Below are 21958 nucleotides of genomic sequence, written 5' to 3'. Positions count from 1 at the left end.
CTGATCACCTGACTAGGCTGAGTAAGCAAGATGTTCTAGCAGGTTCCACCACAGAGGTATAAATATAAGGCCTACTCTGCCTGGGACTGTCTCTTCAGACTTGGTCTCTTAGGATCATCCACAGGTACCTATACTGTAGATAGGTCTTAGTCATCAGGTCTACTCCACTTCCTTGTTGCCTGCTTAGACTCTTGGCACTCTTAGGTGAGCAGACTTAGTCAGCCTGTGTTGCCCTAACAGTGCCACAAGAGGGCATCCAGGTTTTGGGGCATGTCTGGATTCTGGACTCTGGATACAGATGTCAGGGTCATCCTTGTCCACAGCTTCCCTGCAGTGGGAGACACTTGCAGGGAGAACCGGTGCACCTGCATCTTAAGTGGGAGTTAGAGAAAAGTCATTGTGTTAGTAGTTAGCTGCTTACCAAGGTGAATACAATCAGTCCAAACACCATCTCTAGTGTCTTCTCCATCTCCATTGCACACCATTGGCATTCCAGAGTAGCTGCCCATCCACCATCCATTTCATGGTACAGCCCATGTGGGGATGGACCATGGAAGGCTTGTGTGGATGGTCCAGCCATTGCACTGACTTCGACATTCCGCTTGAATGCCTCAGTGCACCCCCCCTTTCAACCTGCTTGCCCTTCCCTTTTCCTCCTGCTGTCCCACCCAGAGCCATGACCTGCCCTGCCTGCCCCCAGGCTGACTGATCTGCCATCCCATCCCTCTGCCCAACCTCCAACACTTCATCTTCCATTGCTTCCCTATCTCCTTCTTTCTCCCCATCCTCCCATTCATCCAACCAATTGGCTTCTCTTGCTTCCCCACCTCCTTCAGTCTTTTCTGCCTTAGGCTTGTGGACAGGGCAGCCTGCTGCACTGTGACCAAACTCTTTGGACTTTCTCTCATCCCTGCAGCACTTGGCACACCATTTCTTGTGGCAAGCTTGGCAACCTGGTCCCTTGCAGAGAGGACACTTGGGTCCTCCCTTTTGGGGACCATTCACCAGTTGGCTCAAGCCTACTGGGCTTGAACTCCATTGTGCCTGGGCTTTGTCAACCATGTGCTGGAGTTTGATGATGTTGTCTGGGTGCAGCCTCTGGGTATGAAATTGGAAGCTCTTTGGGTTATGTTTCCTACACTGCACAGACAATGTTAGTGTAGTTCAAACTACAGGGTGCAGAACTTACAAGGGTATATACACCCCCATACTTCTCCAGCTTCCCCCCCTTTCTGTCCAAATGCACTGGAGGCACCAGTGCTTCAGTACATCTGGGTTCCAAACACTGGATTTTGGCCCCAATGTGCTTCACCTTCTTCCCTTCTGGCAGTCAGGAATTCCCAAGCTTGATGACATCCTGCACAAGTGATTGGGTGACGAGAGACATAGGCATCTTGACAAAGTGGAAAACTGGGGCAGGGGGCAGGGGGAAAGGGGCACACAGTCATGGTTTGTTTCTCAGATGATGGGGGGGAAAGGTGTAAAACTACATGATGCAAGTATTTATTTAGCAGCATGGAAAATTTTGCATGTACTGACACATGGGAATGCAGACCTCCTGGTGATCCCAGCAAACCGCTAGGCTGATCATGATTGGCCTAGTGGTTCCCAAATTGGAAAATGTCATTCACCTATTCATGCAAGTCCAGTCATCCATCAATGTTGACAGGCAAGTCATCTGCGCTCTGCATTGTAAGGCATGCCATCCCTTGTATTGCACAGAACTATCTACAGAATTACAAGTTATGTGCAGTGGATATTAGACTACTGTCAGAAATCAGCCTATGCAACACCAAATGGTTGCACAACATTGCTCACCCATTAAATCTGTCCAACCCAATTGGTACACACCTATAACCAACATACCAAGATGGGAAGAGAAAAGATCACAGTCATACAACAGATGCATAAAGCAACTACTAAACATGAGGAGAGAAAGCAGCAAATGAAACAAGGACCATTAAGAGAGGAGCGGCAACCTTCCCCTCAGCTTTTTAAGCACCGGGGCATCTGGCAAAGACTCCAAATGCTGCAGCAGCCATTCGTGCCATTTCACCATGTCAGCTGTTATCATGGTTGAATGGGTGTAGGCTTGGGCAATCACAAACACATGTGTGGCCACAAACAGACCGCAATCACTTCCATTGGTCTGCAATGGAACCTGACCTGCTGTTAGGCTCCAGGTCTCCAATGACCATCCCATCAAGCTCACCTTGGCATGACACCCTTTCCATCCTTCCAACCAGGGAATGTGTAACACCCAGAGGTTATTATGGTAATTAGAATTAGGGAGTGATCCGACTGAACGTTTAGAGCAGGTACAAGTAGAATGAGAGTAAGGAATAAGAATCTCCACTTCCGGATCACCGTTCACCCTGGGGCCAGATGATGGTGGAAGAAAAGAGTAGAAAAGAAAAGATGCGTCAGGGTCCAAAAGGTACATCTGCCTCAACGGCCTCCACGTCACGTGCGCAAGGTGAGGACTTGTCCGTATGAATACCCCATCATCACAGTAGCCCTCCCAGTCCTTACCACACACTCAGTAATCATCATCATCATCCGAAGCATTCAATCCCGCCGCAGTAGCCCTGAGTTGAAGCTTTTCGTCGTCTGAGAGAGGAGGGGTGTCAGGGTGAGGACCGCTGTCAAACTCCTGGAGCCGGTCTTCCAGTAGTAACAAAGCGTAGAAAGCCCGGGCGTGGTCTGTCTTAAGATCCTCTTTGATAGACTTCCAAGCCTCAACTCTGCCCGCTGGTTTGACCCCGTACGCCTCTTCTTCGCTGGATGGGAGTCGGTACTGGAAACAAGGGAAGAGGGCCCCTTGCTCCTCCAGGGGAGCGAGGGTAAACACCCACTCGTAATGTTCGATGACCCCTTGTCCTTTCCCTTTCAAGACCTTCGCTTTCTCTCCCCACCTTTTGTTGGCCATATTGAGGAGAGTAGCCTTGAGGGACGCATATATGCCCGAGGTGGAGTCAGTAACCCGGAGGTCAGCAATAGCCTTGTCTCGTGCAGCACAGGCCACCCAGTATATCGGTAAGGGCAGTCCAATGTGATGGAGCCATTGCGTGCTGTCACCGGCTGTCATAGCGCAGTGGCAAAGATCCTGTAGCATTGCGGGCAGCAATTCCTGGGGTAGCAAAGGTTGACGGGCTCTATCCACTCCCTTACTGTACCTGGCGTTTCCGTTAGGCACATTTGCGTGTCCCTTCCACCACCGGCAAGCAGCCAGGATGCCGTTGGACTAAGCCCTCCGTTCCTCGGTCATTTGTGGGCTCAAGGGAGTAGGGGCCACCACTATGGCGCTTAGATGATTTCTCCAGTCCCAGTTGCAACCATCTGGGAAGGCTGGCAACACTCTGGTGAGCTGGGGTGCCGAAGGAAGAGCGGCGGAGACATCAGTTGACTCTCTGGAGGAGGCTGCTGGTAATGAAGGCATGGGAAGAGAGATACGGCTTGTCGCAAGAGTTGGACGACGTTTGTCTGCAGGTCCTTTCCCTGAGGAAATAAGCGAGGGTAGTGGAAAGCTTGGACTCGATTCCAGGGGTTTGTCCAGCTGCTTAGCGGGGACCTCTGAGCTTGAAGAGACTACTATTGCTGGTGCGAGGACTGGTGTCACAGCAGATTGGGTGTAAGGTGTCAACAGCTCTGGATCCACCTCTGCCGCAGCAGACTTGGTAGGCCTCTTCGGAAGCATGGGAGATATATTTGCCTCTACACTGACTAGAGGACTGAGGACAACCTGCTCCACGCGTGTTGGGGTGCTAACTTCTGGAGGGGGAGGGTGTTCTTCATCATGTGGTAGGAAAGGCTCTTTCTCGAGGGAGGGCAGAGGGGATATCCTCATACAATAAGAATCACCCGTCACGGCTACGACCTGCTGTCCTTCTAGCACTTCCCACTGGGGGGGAGGAGGCGGTGAGGGGAGGCAAACTAAACCTCCCCACAAGTCACTTGAGGAGGGCTGGGCGGCTTGTTCCCAGCTTAAAGGCACAGGAGGAAGGGACGAATCCTCTCATTCACCCCAGGGTAGAACAGGAGTGGAGTAAGGATGCAAGTAGCTCGAATGGGGCTGCCTGCGACTGCTGGAGGGACGCGTTCTAGGCAAGCGATCCATGTATCTTCCTCGGGACAGCCGGGGGGAATGATCTTGATATCGAGATGAGGCAGGTTGCAGTACATGAGCCAGGAGATTGGGCGCTGGAGAGTATGAGCACGCGGGATACCGGTCTACTTCCCCATGTTGTGGGGGCAAGCGCGATCGACGCAATTCATATGATGGACTCCCTTGTATCTCGGGCCTTCCCCTACAATTCTCCTGCACAGCCTGGGGAGCTGAAGATCGAGGTCCGGTGGGCAAGGAGTGGGAGTCAAGCAGGGAAGCAGTGAGGCTTAGCCCTCCGGGTATGCCGGCGTAAGGGAAGAGCGTTCGACCTTGGTCATTGCCATACGTCTCAACATGTTGCACCCATGCCGTATAGGCTCCCGGCGTGTCACAAAATGCTCGACTTAAGAAGTCGGCGGGAAACCTGAACTTGCGGTCAAACAAAGGATGTCCCAAGAGACTAGCTTTGCTGCTGGAGAGCCACGGGGGCCAGTGGAAAGGTTGAAGTCAAACGGTCGGAGAGACGGATGGCCCGGGTCTCAGCAGCAGTCTTCCACTGGCATCCCAATCGTGTGGGTCCACGTGAGTTCTCCAGTTTCGTCGACCAAGCTGTCCTTCCCAATGGCTGATTGCCAAGAACCGGGGTTCTCGGGTGTGCGTTCAACCTCTTCTCTGCAGCATGGCGTAAAGCAGGTGGATCACGCCCTCATACATGTCCTGGTGCGGCCCCAACCAAGTGTAGTCACCCCAGGCCCCCTCCAAGATTTGTTCGAGCCTCTCCCGGGTTTCAGGGGGATGAGCACTGCAGACCAGTTCCAGGCCGACTTGAAACGCGGTCTCCCATGCAAACAAAGTCCAATTCGCAAGCAGGGACTCCTTTTCAAGCAGAGAAAGAAGCCGGTCAACTAACATGGCATCGAAATCAGACTGGCATTGGGCTCTAGCAGCGGGAGAGGGCAATTTTCCGGCTGGCATTATGATTGGTGGTAAGCCTAAACTGACTAGTACTTCATTCGTACCCTGGGGTAGAAAGAAGTGCTCCATGTTTGAGGCCATATGGGGAAGGATAGATGCGAGCAGGGGAAAAGCTGATAGGCGCACAGATCGGGGACCCACGGGATGCAAGATGTATTCACTAGAGGGGAGCTGCCCTGGGGCAGGTTGTCGGGGTAGTAGAGATAAGGAGTTATTGTACGGTTCTTCTTCTCGCTCTTCGTTCTGAAGGAGCGAGTTTGGCTCGTCCTCCACCCCCTGGAGGGAGGAGGGTAGCATTAAATCAGCTTGCGTGAGTTGCAGCTGTGTGTCTTGAGGGAAGTCCATCTTGCTGCTAGACGAAGGATAGCGAAAAGCAGGAGGGGAAGGAGGCGTAGTGGGGAGAGTTAATCGCGAGAGGGTAGATGAAAGAGAGTGAGAAGGGAAATGGGAATTCCTTTTGGAGGCGAAATAAAAGATTGAAGCGTGACAGAAGCAAATATTTGGCCCCATTGTTGTTGTACAGGAAAGCAGGTCTAAGTGGACTTAGGCATATTCTGCCCTCCCTCCTCTTCAGGTAGTCTGCCAGACCGAGGCCTATCCGCTTTCTTCTTCTTTTCCTTCCCAGAGGAGGAGGAAGAAGTGGCAGGCTTCATTCCCTGCCGGAGGCCCATCGTGGACTGGTAGGTTCGCAGCATTTCAAGAGCGTTACAAAGCTCCGCCTCTGGGCGCCAGTTGTCTTCATCAGCGTCACAGTCCTTCCAGCGGACCTGGTACTCTACCCTAAACTTTCGAGCGTTCCAGTGATGGTCGACTATCTTCTCCACTTCCACTTCCTCCGGGAGGTTGGGACGGACTCCTGATAGAAGTGTTCGCCTCCCCAACCCTTCTGGGGAACGGTGGTATGGGCGTAGATGTTTGACATTGATGACTGGGTGCATGGGATGAGTCTCAGGCAGACGCAAATGGTCCACATTATCATTGATCTTTTCTATGATTTCAAAGGGCCCGTCTGCCCTCAACAATAACTTCCATCCCTTCTCCTTAGATTCGAGCAGATGCAGGGAGTGCGGGTTGAGTAGAACTTCTTGTCCTACCTCCCATGATGATGTGCTTTTGCGATTCCTGTCATGCGCTCTGGCTTGCTTTTGCTGGGCTCGAATGAGAGCATCCCTGGCTGCTTCTCTATGACCTTGCAATTCATCTACAAACTCTTGGGCAGCTGCAGAGGAAAGATAGGGGCGGGCAACTACTGCTCCAGTTCCTCCAGCCACGTCCCACGGTCCAGCGGGCTGGAACCCATACAGGAGGAAGTATAGAGAATAGCCAGTAGAGGAGTGCGTGCTGGAATTGTACGCGTGTTCCACGAGTCCTAACCACTGAGCCCAGGCTTGTGGATGGTTGTTGACATATGCGCACAACATCATTTCAATCGATTGGTTGGCCACTTCCATCTGCCCATTGGTTTGAGGATGTCTGGTGGAGGACAGTTTCAGCGCAGTTCCAAAGCTGCGCAGAGAGAGTTCCAGAACCCGTGAGACCACCTAGGATCATGATTGGCGATGAACTCCCTGGGGAATCCAAAGCGTAAGACTATTCTGGAGAAGACCAGTCGTGCTACTCTGGCCGCGTCCACGGAGTTGCCCATCGGTATGAGAGTGAGTAGCTTAGTGAGCTTATCCACCACTACCAGCACCGCCGTATGTCCTTCTGAGGTAGGTAGCCCGGTAATTAGATCCATCATAATTGTTTTGAAGGGCAGGCGAGGAATCTTCAGAGGGTGTAGCAGGCCTTTAGGACCTGAGTGATCAGGCTTGGTCTTCTGGCACACATCGCATGTGTGCACCCATTTGATTATGTCTGAACATAACAAGGGCCAATAAAACTGGGAACGGACTATCTGGAGAGTCTTAGCTTTGCCAACGTGTCCCCCCAGCCAAGGGTTATCGTGAGCGTCTTGGATGACATCCCATCGGAATCCTTCAGGTATACAGAGCCGTAAGATCCCGTCCACATTGGCCCATCTCAAGAGCCCATCGGCAGCTATCGCATATGGAGAAGCAGCTGAGGGAATGTCCCTTGCTTCCTTGTAGGATTTGGTGAATGTCTTGTCCTCTCGGTAGGCTTGCTTCAGCTTATCGAGATAAGCTGAATTACCCAATATGGTTAATGAGGCTGGCCACGTGGGGTCAACTCAAGCTCCTTTCCTTCTGGGGAGGGAGGGAGACTTTTCTTGGCCAACCTCTTGTTGGATCGCGTGACCACCGTGAAAACGGCTGGTTTGGCTGGCTTCTTCACTGCTTCTGCCTCCCACTCTTGGGCTTTGGCTCTTGTATCCTCAGGAGGGTAAATTGTAGGAGCCGTGTCCATTACCAAAGAGCTATGCGGTGGAGCATTTCTAGGCAGCCTTGACAGAGGATCAACGTTCGAGTGTACTCGCCCAGGGCGATGTACAATTGTGAGCTTGAACGCACTGAATACCACCCCCCATGATGCTAGCTGATGGTTGACATTTGTACATTTGTATGACTTCACCCAAGTGAGTGCCACATGGTCTGTCACGAGGATGGTATGTTCACCTTCAATGACGGGCTGAAACTTGACCAGAGCTTCCTTCGCTGCTAAAGCTTTGCATTCCGTGATGGTGTAGTTCCTCTCAGCTGGCTTGAGAGTGCAGCTCCAATAAGCGCACACGTGCTCCACGTGCACAGTTGTCTGGTCCAGCGTTGCCCCCCAAGAGTCTGGCGGAAATTCCTTCGGATGGAGACCTGGACAATCATGCACTTCCAGCAAAGCAATGGTCACTACAATTTGGCATCCCAAGCGCTCTGAAGCTTGTCATAAGCCTTTGTGTCTCGCAAATCCTTGACGCATATAGGTTGGACTTGCTGAAGAGCGGCGCCAATGGCTATGTCGCTTGCATCAGTGTAGAGCCAATATGGCCGGTTAGGAGCAGGGTGCGCTAGAACCGGCGCCGAGCATAAAGCCCGTTTGGCCTCCTCAAAGCACTGCAAATGCTCCATATCCCATTTCCACTTTGCGTCTTTCTTTAAGAGGTCAAACAGCGGTTGAGCAATATATGCGTAACTGTATATGTACATGTGGAAGGATACAACCATGCCCAGGAACTTGCATAGATCAGGCACTCCCTGGGGGGTGGCCAGATCGCGAATGGCACATACTTTCTCGCTGTGCATAGAGAGGCCTAGATGGGAAACTTTCTGGCCCAACAGCAGAATAGATTGGAAACCAAAGTGAGATTTCAGGGGAGACAGGGTCAGCCCTGAAGCCGCCACAGCCCCGAGCACTGCAGACAGATAGATGTGTTAGGTGTTCGTCAAAAGACTTTGAGTATACAATGATATCTTTGATGTACACCAGAGAGAAGATCCACAAGTATGGCACCAGGATGCCTTGCATAATTTGTTGGAATTGCCCAGGCCCGTTCCTCAGACCGAAAGGGAGTCAAGTGAACTGGTGTAAGCCTTGGTGCATCCGGAATGCAGTTTTCGCTCTGTCTTCTGGTGCCAGCTTGATTTGATTGAACCTGGCGAGGGCATCCAGTGTTGACAAATACTGAGCCCCTGAGAGCGCTTGTATGATCTTGGTTTGCTGCGGTAGTGGGAATTCATCAGGAGTGGTGAAGGCGTTAAGCTTCCTGTAGTCAACACAGAAGCACGCTTTGTTATTGTGGTACACTATGACAACAGGCGAAGCCCAGGGGCTGACTGAAGCCTCAATCACGCCCAATTTGAACCATTTTTCCAACTGCTTGTCGATCACTTTCCACTTCAGCAGAAAGGCGCCATACATGGGGGAACAGACTGGTCTGGCCCCATCTTGAAGCTTGATCTTCAGCTGCTCCGGGTAGTGACTGAGACGTCCATCAAGGGCAAAAGCTCGGTGATGCTTTGCTAACACCCTAAGCAGTGCGGCCCGTTGGGGGGGGAGGAGCTCGGGGTTCAAGTTGAGAACTGACTCCCGATTGGCAGAAGAGGTTTCGCCGGAATCGGGTAGCTCTGCCATCTTAGGACCCCACATCTCCTCATCCCGCAGTGTATCAACGGGGTCCTGTGCAGTAGCACTGCTCAATGGTTGTGTGCTCGCTGCAAGAGCTTGGTAGATAAGCGCTTGAGTGCGGCATGCATTACCCATAGGCGACACCAGGTCCAGTGGCTGCAAATGATCATTGGCAACATGCAGCTGGCCGACCCTCGACCGCTCCTTGATTGTTATTGACGAGTTTGTGGTGTTGGAGATGGAGGCTCGCACCATTCTTCCTTGAAGCAAGCTTGGCATTACCAGCAATCCGCGTTCTCCCTTGTAGGAAATCGGTTGGTTGTAAGAAATAGTCGAGATCAGGATTAACCCCGGGGGGAAGCGTCACCATGACCAGCCGACACGTTTGCGGCGGAACCATGACCTGGGACTCTAGGAGGCACCATCCTGCCTCGTGTCGTTTCTTATTGCGGCGTCTCTTAGCGTTTCGGGCATGATGGGCATGGTAACAGATGACATGATCAGAAAGAATAATTGGTTTTAGAGAGGGGGAAGGGGAGCTAGGAAGAGATGGGATGTAATTGCATCGACATTGCTTCCCGACCCAGTTGGAGGCGCAAACTTCTACTACACCGTCCGGGGAAGGTATTTCCAGGAGGGGGGAGCTTAGGACGGAACACCAGGTGGAGATGGCACGAGCCTGGAGAAAATCCTCGCCCAGCAGTAGGTCAGTGGTCATATTATCCACCACTGCCAAGTTTGCCAACCTTGCAGTAGGAGCCTTCGCATGAGGGAAGAAGAGGACTGGACATCAAAATGTGCTGAGGATAGAGGCATGTCCTGAGACTTGAAGGATTTGCTGAGAGCTTGGAGTCAAGGGAAGAGGAGGAGCCAGGCAAGACCATAGAGCCCTGGAACACAGCAAAATGCTTGCGCCCGAGTTGGTGATCGCCACGACTTCAGGTCTGAGCTCGTTTTGCAGTCTGACCCGCACAAGAAGAGGGGTAGCGTGAGGCCGCGGGTCCCTGGCCTCCAGGGAGGAGGAAGCAAGCAGTATGGAAGTAAGGTACGCAGGGCAATGAGAGATGGTTGGTTCGCCCATCAAGCCGACTTGATTAATAGGAATAGTAGGAGTACCGGGAATCTGAGTGAGAGGGAGTAACTCGTTAGAGGCGGTAAGCCCATGTCGAGAATTAGCGGGAGTGTTACTAGGTCGAATAGAGAGAATCGTTCTGGGGTATCGAAGATGAACATGAATTAGCCACCTCTGCACTTCTCCTGAGAGATCCAGAGGGCAGGCGACATTGGGAGCCAGCAGCGTTAGATGGGGGAGTTACCGGGGCCGCCATCCCTGTCTGACGACCCTGGGAAAAAGGGAGCAACCGAAAGGGAGAACCCGCCCGCTTCGCTCGACGCAGCCATAACCATGTGCACGTTTTCGGCATCATATTCTTCCTGGGTGGGATCATCCAAGTAATGCGCTCTCCTAGGGGGTGGGTCTTCTTTCTCTTTCCTGTGACCCTCCTCCGCGTGGGGGCATTTGTTATCCCAGGGCAAGGCTGATCCGCAAAATCAACCCAGCCAACAAGGAGCTTTCCAACTCCTAACAGAGTCATCTTTGGGGAAGGGCCAAGGTCCCCTTGTGTTTTGGGAAAGAGGAGTGCTGCTAGGGCTCAAAGTACTTTTCGGCTTGAACCTGAGTCTGCCCTGGTGAGGGATAGTGTAAGCCACATTGTCTTCCTCCCCACTGCTATCACCCTGAGGTGGAGCCTGGAGTTCGGACATGTAAGCCTGCGACGCGATTGCTTGGCCATTGTGCCTTTGGTACGCATGCCTGGTCGCCCAAACTCCGAGGAGCTGAGCCTCCATTTCACCGGCCCGCTGCATGAGCAACGTGATGTTGGACGAAGTGACCTTGTTGAGGAATGGCAACCATTCTCCGGGGAGACGGGATATAACCATGTCCACAGCTGCTTTCTCGGGGAGTTGTTCGTACAGGAATCTCATTGCCCTATGCCGCCTGGTCACCTGATCCGGTGGTGACTCATGCCTATGCCCATGTTCTTGGAATCTCATACTCTCAAATGCGGTGCAGAACGTCTCCAGCCAGCGACGGCTGAGGAGGCTGCCAATAATGAGTGCCCGGATCATTTTCCAATTCTTGAAGGCCGCTTGCTTGTGAACCAGTGAAGTTTCCATCCACCACGCACGGGCGGAACCTGTGAAACAAAGGGGCAGGATCCGCATCAACTGCTGCGGGACCAGCCCATCCAAGGTGAGGAGCTCTTCCACCTGAGCGAAGAACTCTATGGCCATATCCCCCCCTGCGTCCCAGGTAGGTATGTCTTCACACTTTACTCGAGTGTTGATTTGGGGTTGTATTCTCATCCAAGCCCAGGCTTGATCTTTCTCCAGTAAGCGAGTATAAGCATCAGCCCAGGACAAAGGGAGAAATGTTGGCTGAGCTGCCTGAGGCGGATTGGGATCAGGTACCGCAGGAAGGTAGCCCACGTAGGCCGTATTCCACTCTCCCGGAAGAGAGTATTGCTCGCGCGGGCTCGGGACCTGGGGATCTACAGGCACCGAGTTGTAGCCCATCATTGCGTCAAATTGGTCGATCTCAGGGTAGTGTTGGGTGCGAGCGGCAGTCTCTTCTCGCGCAGCATAGGTACTGTCGAGCACGTTTTGAGTTGCGGTAGGGCGAGGATGGGCGACCACGTGCTTGTGGAGGAATGTTTCATGAGCCACAGTGAGGCATTGAGCTCGATCACTAGCAGCAAAGTCCGGGACGGCTGCGTGAAGTTGTTGCTGCAGTCTCATCCCTCCAAAGGGAGACAACGTCTGCAGCGTCTGAGTTATGGGGCTGGGAGTGGACACGTTGGAGAGCGGGAGAGCTCTTCCCTCCACGGATGGGCAGCGCCGCTCCAAGCTGGAGGCTGCTATGTGCACGCGAGCTACCCACACAGAGTATTCTCCCCGGAGGGACTCAATACTGACATGCGGTGCCAATAGTGCCATCAGAATATGCCCTCCTGCATCCAATTGACTGGGTTTGCACCCCTTGAAGGTGAGCTGAATGACGTGAGGCTCAGGTGCGCTAATGCACCAATGCTTGTGATTGTGCGACAGAGTCTGCCATGCTTGAAGAGTATCGTCTGGTATGGAGTATAGGATTTGCCCACCCCCTTTGTGTCGGGTGATCGTGAGCTGATCGAAAGCAATCTTCTCTAACTCCATCAGTTGGGCTTTGAAGTTGTCTGCTACCCAGAGGTAGCTCTTCTTCAAGGAGTCCTCCTGTGCAAGGATGTGCATCTGGTCTGCCACCAGAGTGTTGGGGGAATCGGCGCATCTCTGCCCAAACAAGACTCCAGGAGTGGAGGATAATGGGAGATGAGTAGCGAGAATAGCGCGATCACTAACGGAGATGGGTATGCAAGAACGTTGAGAAGGATCGAAGTGTATGGGACTGCGCTTGACTTGAGGCGGTAGGGTAATTATGCTGTTGTCAGGATTGAGGGAGGTCCTGGCGGATCAGGCAGGAGCACCTGGGGGAGCACCTGGGGGCAGTGCCTGCGGGCGAGTGGTAGGAGTGAGGAAAGTAAAGGGAGAGGTAGAATGTGAGTCCGATACAGGCTGAAGAGTCTCGGACGCAGTGGGGCACTCATCGGGGCTGCTAGCTTGCTGACATCCCCCAGTTCCTTCGTCTGAGTCGTGAGGCGGAGGAATGGAGGATGAGGCCTCGATCTCCGGGGAGGCCGGGGCCACATCCTCCTCGACCTGCTTTCCACAACGAGGAGCCATTATGCGGGGTGAGACATTGAATGGGACAGGAGTTTGAAAGGGGAACTAGACGCAGTCGGATCCCAGCACGACCTCCAATTGTAATGCCCAGAGGTTATTATGGTAATTAGAAATAGGGAGTGATCTGACTGAACATTTAGAGCGGATACAAGTAGAATGAGAGTAAGGAATAAGAATCCCCACTTCCGGATCACCGTTCGCCCTGGGGCCAGATGATGGTGGAAGAAAAGAGTAGAAGAGAAAAGATGTGTCAGGGTCCAAAAGGTACATCTGCCTCAATGGCCTCCGTGTCATGTGCACGAGATGAGGACTTGTCCATATGAATACCCCATCATCACAGAATGGCTTGCTTTTCTCCACAGCAACCTCCCAGATTTGCTCCACCACACATTGCATGCTCTATGTATCCAGTGAGCTGAATGCAATACAGACTATCAATGACAAAAACATACCATGATATGATCACACCAGCTGGCCATCCTCAATGAATCATACATGGTGATGTACTTATGAAGCCAGTCAACATAAATAAGGATCCAGTGGTTGTCATTGATATGCATTGGGAACAACCATTGCGTCCTTGCTTGAGCTGTCATGTACTCTGACACTGCACTACTGACCTGGTTTGCCACCCACTTTACGCCCCAGTTATCAATGGCATATGCTTCTCCCTTTGCATAAGCCTTCTCCACCTGCTGAAGCTGAGGTCCCAGTTGTGAACTGAATGCATACATCTCTTCATCTGGCTTGGAACACAAGTTGTTATAGCAGTTTTGGTTTGGCCACTGAGCAGCAAACAGTTGACATAGCTGGGACAACAGGAATCCGTTCAGCCACTGGTAGCGTTTGGCCAGAACAGTGATGTCCAACTTCCCAATCTCAATTTGGAACACTTTGGTGATCCAGATCTTGTGGTTGGGCAATGGCTTTTGACATCCTGTGGAGTAGGGAAGCTGGGGACGCCATGAGTCTCCTCTGCCCAACTGCTGGGCCATTCTCTTCTTGAATTCCAAGGATGCTACAGCCTGATTGGCGACAGACAATTCTACAACAGGAGCTGGGGGGGAGAAGGTCTCGGGAACAGGCATTTGCATGGGTGCTGGTGGCTTGGGCATTGGCACTCAACAAGGCAAAGGAGGATCGACATAATTGGAGAGTTTGCTCCAACCTTGCTTGATCACTGGGACAGTGGGTGGTGGTGTTGAATACCTGCGCTCATATATGTCATTGTCTTCATCCTCAGCATTCCCCATTTCGACATCTTCAACCACAGCCTGTTCTTCTTCAGCATATTGTGGTGGAGGTCCCAGGTCAATATCTGCTGAAAGCAGCAGATGGTCCAAGGCAGGGGGGGTCTGTGACAGGATGGGTGCCATGTGCTCCATCTCAATGATGTTATGAGCATGGGTAGCACCAAAGTCGTCCTGCTTATCGGCAGCATGCCAGGAAGTCTGCAAGTCACCAGTTTCATGCTTGCCACCCATCAATCTATGACAGGCAGGGTACATGTGATGTTCTTCCTCACATGATCTGGGTGAGCATGATTGAGACTCATGACTGCTTGAAGAGGGGGAGCAGCAAGAACACTGAGGTGAGCAAGGGCAGTGATAACGACCAGGAGAACAAGAGCAAGGACAACGGTATCAACTAGAAGACTGAGGACAATGGTAATGACCAGAAGACGGAGAGCAAGAATGGCCAGGAGAGTGAGAGCAAGAGCAAGAGTGAGAGCAAGAGCAAGAGCAAGAGTGATAACAACATCGACCAGGTGAGCAAGAGCAATAACAAGGTCAACTAGGTGAGCAAGAGCGATAACGAGGTCAACTGCATTGGCCTTCCTGCTCCTCACGGTTGCAGTGATTGGTTGAATGCCAGTAATACTGTGAGGACATTGAAGGGGACATGCAACCAGAGTGTGCAGATTCGCCTGCCTGCCAGCAGGCAGGAGATGTGGTTGGATGATTCCAGACCAGGGCAGTTTGGCTAGCAGGTGTTTCTGGATTGCAGTCATGGCCTTGCAAGGATGTAATATTAGAGGGCAGCTGAGGATGGTGTGGCAAATGCAAGGAATGGCCTGGAGCATTGAGCCCATCAAGGGGGGTTGCAGTTTGCTCATTTTCCAGAAGCTGCAGTAATTCTTTGAATGTACCAACCAGCTGCATTGCATGAGAGATGTTCAAGCAAAGATCTCCTGCATCAACCTGGAACTGTTGATTCACCAGGCACTGCATGAACAAGCCATTGAGGAACATCAGGAAACAGAATTCTTCGAGGTTGCGGGGGATGCCAGGGACAGATTTTGGGTGGAAGAATGACATGCCATGATCCCAGTGATCCAATGCTGGCTCTCTTCTCCATTGAGCCATGGGCAAATTTTATTCCCAGGCAATCACTTTGCTTGGAAGGCAACCGCTTGTCCAATTGCTGAGCCCATAAGGCATTACAACCTGGTCCAACAGGGCAAACAGAGACTTGTAGCACCAGAGGTTATGCACAAGGTTTGCATGCAATCAGTATCACTGGTAAATCTCCAGGAAGTGCGATTTTCCTGCTCAAGAGCCAGTGCCCCCTGAGCAAGCCAACATCCTGCTATGGGTGAGTAATGACAATCAAGTTTGTAATGGTGATAATACTCACCCTTGCAAAAACACCACTCCTGAAAATACAGCTGCCAACACAACAGGAATTGAATCCAGACAAAGCACAAACCAATTGATACTCAAATGCAGTTATCAAATTTGGCCTGCCTTGCCTTCTGCTTGCTGGTGGTAGCTGCACGCCCATGGAATGACATGTCAAGGGCAATGTGTGGACCCAAACACTGTCGAACCAGGTTCTCCACACTGTCACCTAAACCTCCAGGGCAATTGTAGCCAGACGGCGACAGGATGGGATTCAATGACAAGGCTTCCATTGCAGCATCTGCACCAGGAGGGAGCCAATAATGGTCATGCTCCCAGGGGTGCTGATTTGTAGACAGCATGTACTGCCTGTGTTTTTTGCTCATGGTGCACATGGCAAAGCATTATCTACCCAGATGGAGATGGGGGAGGGATTGGTGGGAGTGCAAGGGGTAGAAGTGGTGGGCATTTCATGGGTGTGGGAGGGAGTAGTAGAAGTGGATGGGACAAGCACTGTGCAAGCAGTTTCTCAGTCTTGGCCTGCAGCTAGCATATGCAGGGGGAGGGGAGAGTGTTTCAACAGGACAAGGACTGGGCAAACAGTGCCTCAATATCTTGACCTGTTGCTCAAAGGAAGCGCAAGGCTGAGAACAGGTACTCACACTTCACAAACACTAACATGCAGGCAAACACTGCTCAAAGGAAGCGTGAGGCTGAGAACAGGTACTCATGATCCAAAGGGCCACATGAGGGAGAGGGCAAGTTCAATTTCAAGGTGCAAGGAGGCGCCATCTTGCACGTGAGCCCACCGAGTGAAGCAACCCATGAAGTTTTCCTTCACTTACTCACTGAACCTCTCTGAGAGAGGCCTGAGTGAGAATGGGGCTGAGGGGAGGGAAGGAGATGGGAGAAGGCATCAAGGAGACTGGTGAGGACAGCAAGGAGGGTGGGGAGGATGATGAGGACAACAATGGGGACGACAACAGTGGTGGTGGTGGTGGTGGGGAGAGAGAAGCAGTGGTAGGAATTTTTGCATGCATGTGGGAGCAAGTGGGAATGGGGCTGTGCATTGTCAAGGCTCCACATCACATGATTCAGTGGAAGCAAAGATGATGTGTCCCCAAAACAAACACTGAAATGTGATTATGATTAGTCATTGTCAATCTCATAATATCATGTGCTCTGCTTATGTAATAAATGCGGGGGGCATTCCCTGTGGGCAAAGCGGGAATTAAGGTCACATGATGTGCACATGATTATGCTTACATAGTGCAATAGTGCCACCTGTGGTAGTATTGACAACCCTTTTTCCAGGGATGTCACATGACCATCTGCTTCTGGTGGATGCAGATGGGGGACATGTCATCCATCTTCTGCAAAGTCCTTTTTTCTTCTGCACCACCACCACTGCTTCTCTCCTCCCAACCACCACCACCACCACCACCACCACTGTCATCATCACCATTGTCATCATCTCCCCCCCATCTTTGCTTTCCTCGCTGGTCTCCTTGATGCCTTCTCCCATCTCCTTCCCTCCCCTCAGCCCCATTCTCACTCAGGCCTCTCTCAGAGAGGTTCAGTGAGTAAGTGAAGCAAAACCTCACAGGTTGCTTCACTCAGTGGGCTCATGTGCAAGATGGCACCTCCTTGCACCTCAAAATCAAACTTGCCCTCTCCCTCAAGTGCCCCTTTGGATTGCAAGTACCTGTTCTCAGCCTTGTGCTTCCTTTGAGCAGTGTTTGCCTGTGTGTTAGTGTGTGTTAGTGTTTTGGTTTTGAAAGCAATGCACGAGTTCCTGCTCTCAGCCTTGCACTTGCATCCAGCAATGGGTCAAGACCAAGAAACTGCTTGCACAGTGCTCGTCCTGTCCACTCCCACTACCCCCTCCCAAACCTGTTAAATGTCCACCCCTCCCACATCCACCCATCCAACCTCCATCCCCATGCCGTATCCAAGCCCATCAAGCATTATGCTGTTTGCCACCACCATTACTGGGTTCTGAGATGCTGCCATGCAATTTGGCACATCTCTGGATGAGAAGGGGAAAGAGAGGGCATTAGATGTTGAAGGAGAAGAAGGTATGCACCAATCTGTCCAACATTGCATCCATGCTCACCATCTGTCCAGATATCAGTCTGTCCATGGATATTGTGCTTGCAGGGATGTCCGCTGAAGCCATGGAAGAAGGAAATCCAGGTGTGTAACATTCTACTCTTACAAACAGAGCTAGTTACTCACCAAGTAAATCAGGCTTGTCCTCCAAACCAACACCATGAATGGTAGATGAACTTCTGGCCTCTCAACCTCATTTGGCATTGACCGGTGAGCCCACCCTCCTGCAGGCACGGAAAGATGGCTTCTGCAGTGCTCTGTTGTTTGTGGAGATGGTCAGGCTGGCTCATGTAATTGTCCTACCACCGTGTCCTGACAAACAGAAACACAGGCAACGCTGGCTGGAATTCTGTCAAGCCTCAATGAGAGGGGAATGCTTGGCCTGGGATGCAGACGAGATCCTGTGGGATGCCAAGCACCATAACACGGAGCTACAGAGTCGCTTGCGAGAGGATTGGACAGTATACACCCAGCCATTTGACTGCCTCCACCTGCATCAACCTTACTGCAAAGGTCCGCCGGCATCTCCCCTTAGCACCAAAGTGCAGTGGGTGGTGCTGATCCAAGAGGTGTTCTTGATGATGGAGTGTACTCTGGGATCTGCTGTCCTTGGACTGGTAAACCCCAGGCGGATGGCCCACCTGAAGAGACTGCACAAGTGGGCATTCACTGTTGCCCATCGCAATCTCTCCACTGTGCCTTCTGCTGAACTCTGGCAAACATATGCACACCTCAACACTGCTTGGTGCATGAAGATTGAGTGGGAACTGTTCCAGCATTCCATGACCTTCAAAGAGGCCAAGCAGGTCTGGTCAGTTGCTCAGTGCAAGGTCAGCAACCTGTTTGGTATCTGCAATTATATCAACTCATCGTACCTCTGGCAATACCCTCTGTCTTTGAAGAATCGGCCATTTACCTGCAACTTCATTGGCATACTCACAGATATTGTCCCCCCTGCAAATTGTGAACAACTTTTTCGAGGCAGGGTGCCACTGCTGGAGCCAGATTCCCTGCGGAGGAGGGACAAGTGTCTGATGGACAACTGGGTGAGGGGACACTTGGCAGAGATGTTGGCATCTGCCTCAAACACTGAGCACTGTCAGCACGTGGGTTCAGCTGATCAGGTTCAAATGGCCAATGCATGTATGCACCAACAAACTAAGGTGTCAACTTGACTGAACTCTTGGAGGTGTAAAGCCGCAAAGGCACAACTTGCAGAAGCCAGCAAGCCAGACACAACAGCTGTTGTGTCTGACGTGCCCGTGGCGAGCCTGTTTACAGACTGCCAGGTGGCCCAGATGCATGTCAGAGTGCTGAGGGCAAATGCAGCACTTGGACTGAGCGCAGCATTCCCCGTGGCACAAGCAAGTACCTCCCAACCCAACATGATGCCAGCAGCAGTGTTCCATGACTATCCCGGATATGCACCTGGTGCAGAGTTGCTTCCCATCCCCTCGAAGCTAGGGGCCAACATGACAACTGAGTCAATGGCTGCTTCTCTCCCATCTGAGAAACCACTTACAGCTCTGGACTTGCATGCTGACCCAGCATTTGTCAAGAAGTATGCTGAGCCTTACCGGACTGTGGTGAAGGAGCACAAGAGGTCCACCAGTCTTTTGCACAAACTGGAGGAGGTCCTGCTACCCATATTGGGGAGTCTCGCCAAGTGGTTGGCTGCAGCACAGTGCCCTGCTGATGTGGTTGGCAAGCCCAGCACTTTGCTGGGAACAGAGACTGGTGACTTTGACATGCCAGATCTTGGAGATTTGCATCTTGCTGATGGGAATCGAGCTGAAGACTGGCAGAAGGCCAAGGAGAAGAGGGAGAGGGAGATGGAGAAGCTGGAGAAGCAGAGGGAAAAAGAGCAAGCAATGTGGGATGCTGCACCGGCCATGGGCAAGGGGGGTGTACACATGCAGACTAGCACAGGCACACCATTCTATGTTTGAGCCCCTTTGCCAGTGGTCTTTGATGACTACCCTCCCCATATCTCTGAAGAAGCATTGTCTCCGGCTGCAGCAATCCCTGAGCAGCCTGCCACACCTGGACCTGCTGAGTTGATCTCTACAAGTCCTCCTTCCTCACCCCCTCAAATACCTGGTCCTCCTGCTGCTTCATCGACTGAAGCAGTGAAAAAGTGGACCTGGAAGGAGTGGAAAGCTCATAGGAAGGCCCAGAAGGAAGCACAAAACAGGGAGCATGAGGCCAAAGAAGCTGATGTGGAACTTCCACACAAATGAATGACCCATATGGATATAATTTCTTGATGCAAACTGTGCTTGCCGTCACTGTTATCTTATCACCATGGTTCATCTCTATGCTCATAAAATACTGGTAGCTGTACAGTATATAAACCAAGTAATCTGATTAGTCATACATAGTTTACAGTGCACTGGCAGGCTTCAAGTGAGGAGCAAAACCTCGATGCTCCAAGCCCTCTATGATCACCTCATTCCTCACCTTGATCACCTCATCAAGGAAGAACTTGAATCGAATGGCACTCATCTCTTGCAGCTGACCCTGATACTTGCATATCCATGCATTGGTCTGCTTGCATGCCAAGGAGTTGAACATCCAGGTTTTGGATGCTGGGTCGTACAACTCAGGGAAAGATGCCAGATTGCAGTGAGTGCTGCAATAGACATTGTTGTCTGCATGCTTCATCTTGTAGTGGAAGACATCCACCACAAGTGCAGTCTCCTTGAAGTGCTTGGCTTCAGGTCAGCCTACAAGATATTGGCCTAGAGTGCAGTTGTTGTCAAAGACCAACACCTCAGGCATGGCCTTGCATGTGGGGAATATGGACATGAGGAAAGGCTGAGAAGTGAAAGGTTAGTGTTTGCTCTATGGATGCATGAACTTTGCTGACTGTGACTGAGGACATGCCCTTGGAACCATAGAAGGTTGCCTGAGGAAGTACAATGCCGCATGGATGGACTACAAGCTGTTCATTGTGCATCCTGCACCTTCCAAAGTGCAAGCCTTTGTACTTCGGCTTGGCAGCAGCCTTGCTCCCCTTCTCCTTCCTCTTCTCTTTCCCCTTTGCCAGCCTGGCACCAACCAGTAGCATTTCCCCATCATCCAGGAACTGCACCTGCAGTTGCATCTGCTCGTCCTGCACCTCATCCTGCACCTTGTCCTGCGCCTCGTCCTCCTCCTCCTGCTCAGCTGGTCTTGGGCAATAGCGGCCATGGCCAATCTCATTGCATTGGTATGCCTTGTGTTGACACTGTCAGAGCAAGGCATACAAATTGCCAGCAGCACGGTATGCTGTCTCTCATGTGGCATGCTCTTCCAGATCACAGGTCTGCATGTCCAGTCATGTAGGAGCATTGCAGCCTGGGAAGGTGCAGACATATTTGAGATGGGTGTGAGGAATGCAGAAGCAGGCACAAGAACTAGGAAGAGGGAGAGGACAGTTGTGGACGGCGCGGCATGGGCAGCTGATAGCTATGCCATCTGTGATGGCACAACTCATAACATCTGTAGAGGTTGAGTAATGCAACTGGATGATTCAGTGCACTCACAGGGATGCCCATTGCGCTGGATGGTCTTGGTGCACTCAGAGCACACATGCACCCAGTGGGGCTGGCCAGTGTAGGCCATGAAAGCATTGTGCTCTTGCATGGTGTATTTGAGTCAGTTGTACTGGTGCTGGGCATTGTTGGGAAGGTGAAGAATGCTGCCCTGCTCAGCATGGTGGAGAAGCAAGGCATAAAGGTTGAAAAGGTTGGATATACTTTTGCCTTGAAGGAGGGACAGGCAATATTGACCTTGATGGCTGACACTGGCATTTGCCAGCATCAGGTTGTATATGTCTGCATTTGCAGATGAGGATGCACTATCCCTGTGTCAGTCTCTGCTAGTCATAGGGATGACAACGTGCTCAGCAAGAAAAAAGAAGAGATTGCCATCCAGCAGCCCCTCTGGGAAGAGGTATGCACTAGAGGGGAGGGAAGGAAAGGGAAGAACAAATGGATAGACATGCATACTGGGTGTGGACTGTCTGTGCACAAAAGAGATGGCAGAGATGGTCTTCAAAAGCCATGTGCTTTTTGGCTTGAAGGATGGATGGCATGCCACCATAGTAGACCCAAACCTCCTCTGCCACTTGCTTCTCATGGTAAAAGCTGAGGGAGTAGGTCATCCTGCATATCCTGCAGTGCAAGGATATGAGGATGATGGGGATTGCACCCTGGGCCAGCGTGTACAATGTGGCAAAGTGCTGGTTGTGAAGGGTCAACATGGCATGCATGCCAGTGCAAACATGGTGGGGACAGGCATCCCTAAGGCATATTTGGGTTGAGGGGTAGAAATGTTTGATGCTGTCAGGGCACCAGCTCATTGG

At 51.8% G+C, this 21958-nt stretch overlaps 5 protein-coding genes across 5 annotated transcripts; 1 reads left to right on the top strand and 4 right to left on the bottom strand.

Annotated features, from left to right (window-relative positions):
* Positions 1-2539: 2539 nt before the first annotated feature.
* DACRYDRAFT_105290 (uncharacterized protein) lies at positions 2540-3115 on the bottom strand (the record flags this gene model as incomplete). The annotated part of the gene is made up of 1 exon (XM_040768068.1): positions 2540-3115. The coding sequence occupies one exon, from the start codon at positions 3113-3115 to the stop codon at positions 2540-2542; it is 576 nt and encodes a 191-aa protein (XP_040631119.1).
* Positions 3116-3244: 129 nt separating this feature from the next.
* On the bottom strand, positions 3245-5425 carry DACRYDRAFT_105289 (uncharacterized protein; the record flags this gene model as incomplete). The annotated part of the gene is made up of 3 exons (XM_040768067.1): positions 3245-3964; positions 4024-4200; positions 5207-5425. 3 exons carry the CDS (start codon positions 5423-5425, stop codon positions 3245-3247), a joined length of 1116 nt encoding a protein of 371 aa, XP_040631118.1.
* A 3324-nt stretch (positions 5426-8749) lies between these two features.
* Positions 8750-8998, bottom strand: DACRYDRAFT_29117 (uncharacterized protein; the record flags this gene model as incomplete). Its single annotated transcript, XM_040774309.1, has 1 exon — positions 8750-8998. A coding segment is annotated over one exon (249 nt), but the record flags the coding sequence as incomplete, so codon positions are not given.
* An 8511-nt stretch (positions 8999-17509) lies between these two features.
* On the top strand, positions 17510-19850 carry DACRYDRAFT_105284 (uncharacterized protein; the record flags this gene model as incomplete). The annotated part of the gene is made up of 4 exons (XM_040768066.1): positions 17510-17576; positions 17626-17694; positions 18892-19515; positions 19573-19850. 4 exons carry the CDS (start codon positions 17510-17512, stop codon positions 19848-19850), a joined length of 1038 nt encoding a protein of 345 aa, XP_040631116.1.
* A 169-nt stretch (positions 19851-20019) lies between these two features.
* On the bottom strand, positions 20020-20584 carry DACRYDRAFT_40663 (uncharacterized protein; the record flags this gene model as incomplete). Its single annotated transcript, XM_040774489.1, has 3 exons — positions 20020-20319; positions 20341-20427; positions 20480-20584. Coding segments are annotated over 3 exons (492 nt in total), but the record flags the coding sequence as incomplete, so codon positions are not given.
* Between the last annotated feature and the right edge of the window lie 1374 nt (positions 20585-21958).

The sequence above is a fragment of the Dacryopinax primogenitus genome, assembly GCF_000292625.1.
Source record: "Dacryopinax primogenitus strain DJM-731 SS1 chromosome Unknown DACRYscaffold_4, whole genome shotgun sequence".
NCBI lineage: Eukaryota > Fungi > Basidiomycota > Dacrymycetes > Dacrymycetales > Dacrymycetaceae > Dacryopinax > Dacryopinax primogenitus.
This window is presented reverse-complemented; position numbering and strand designations above follow the sequence as displayed.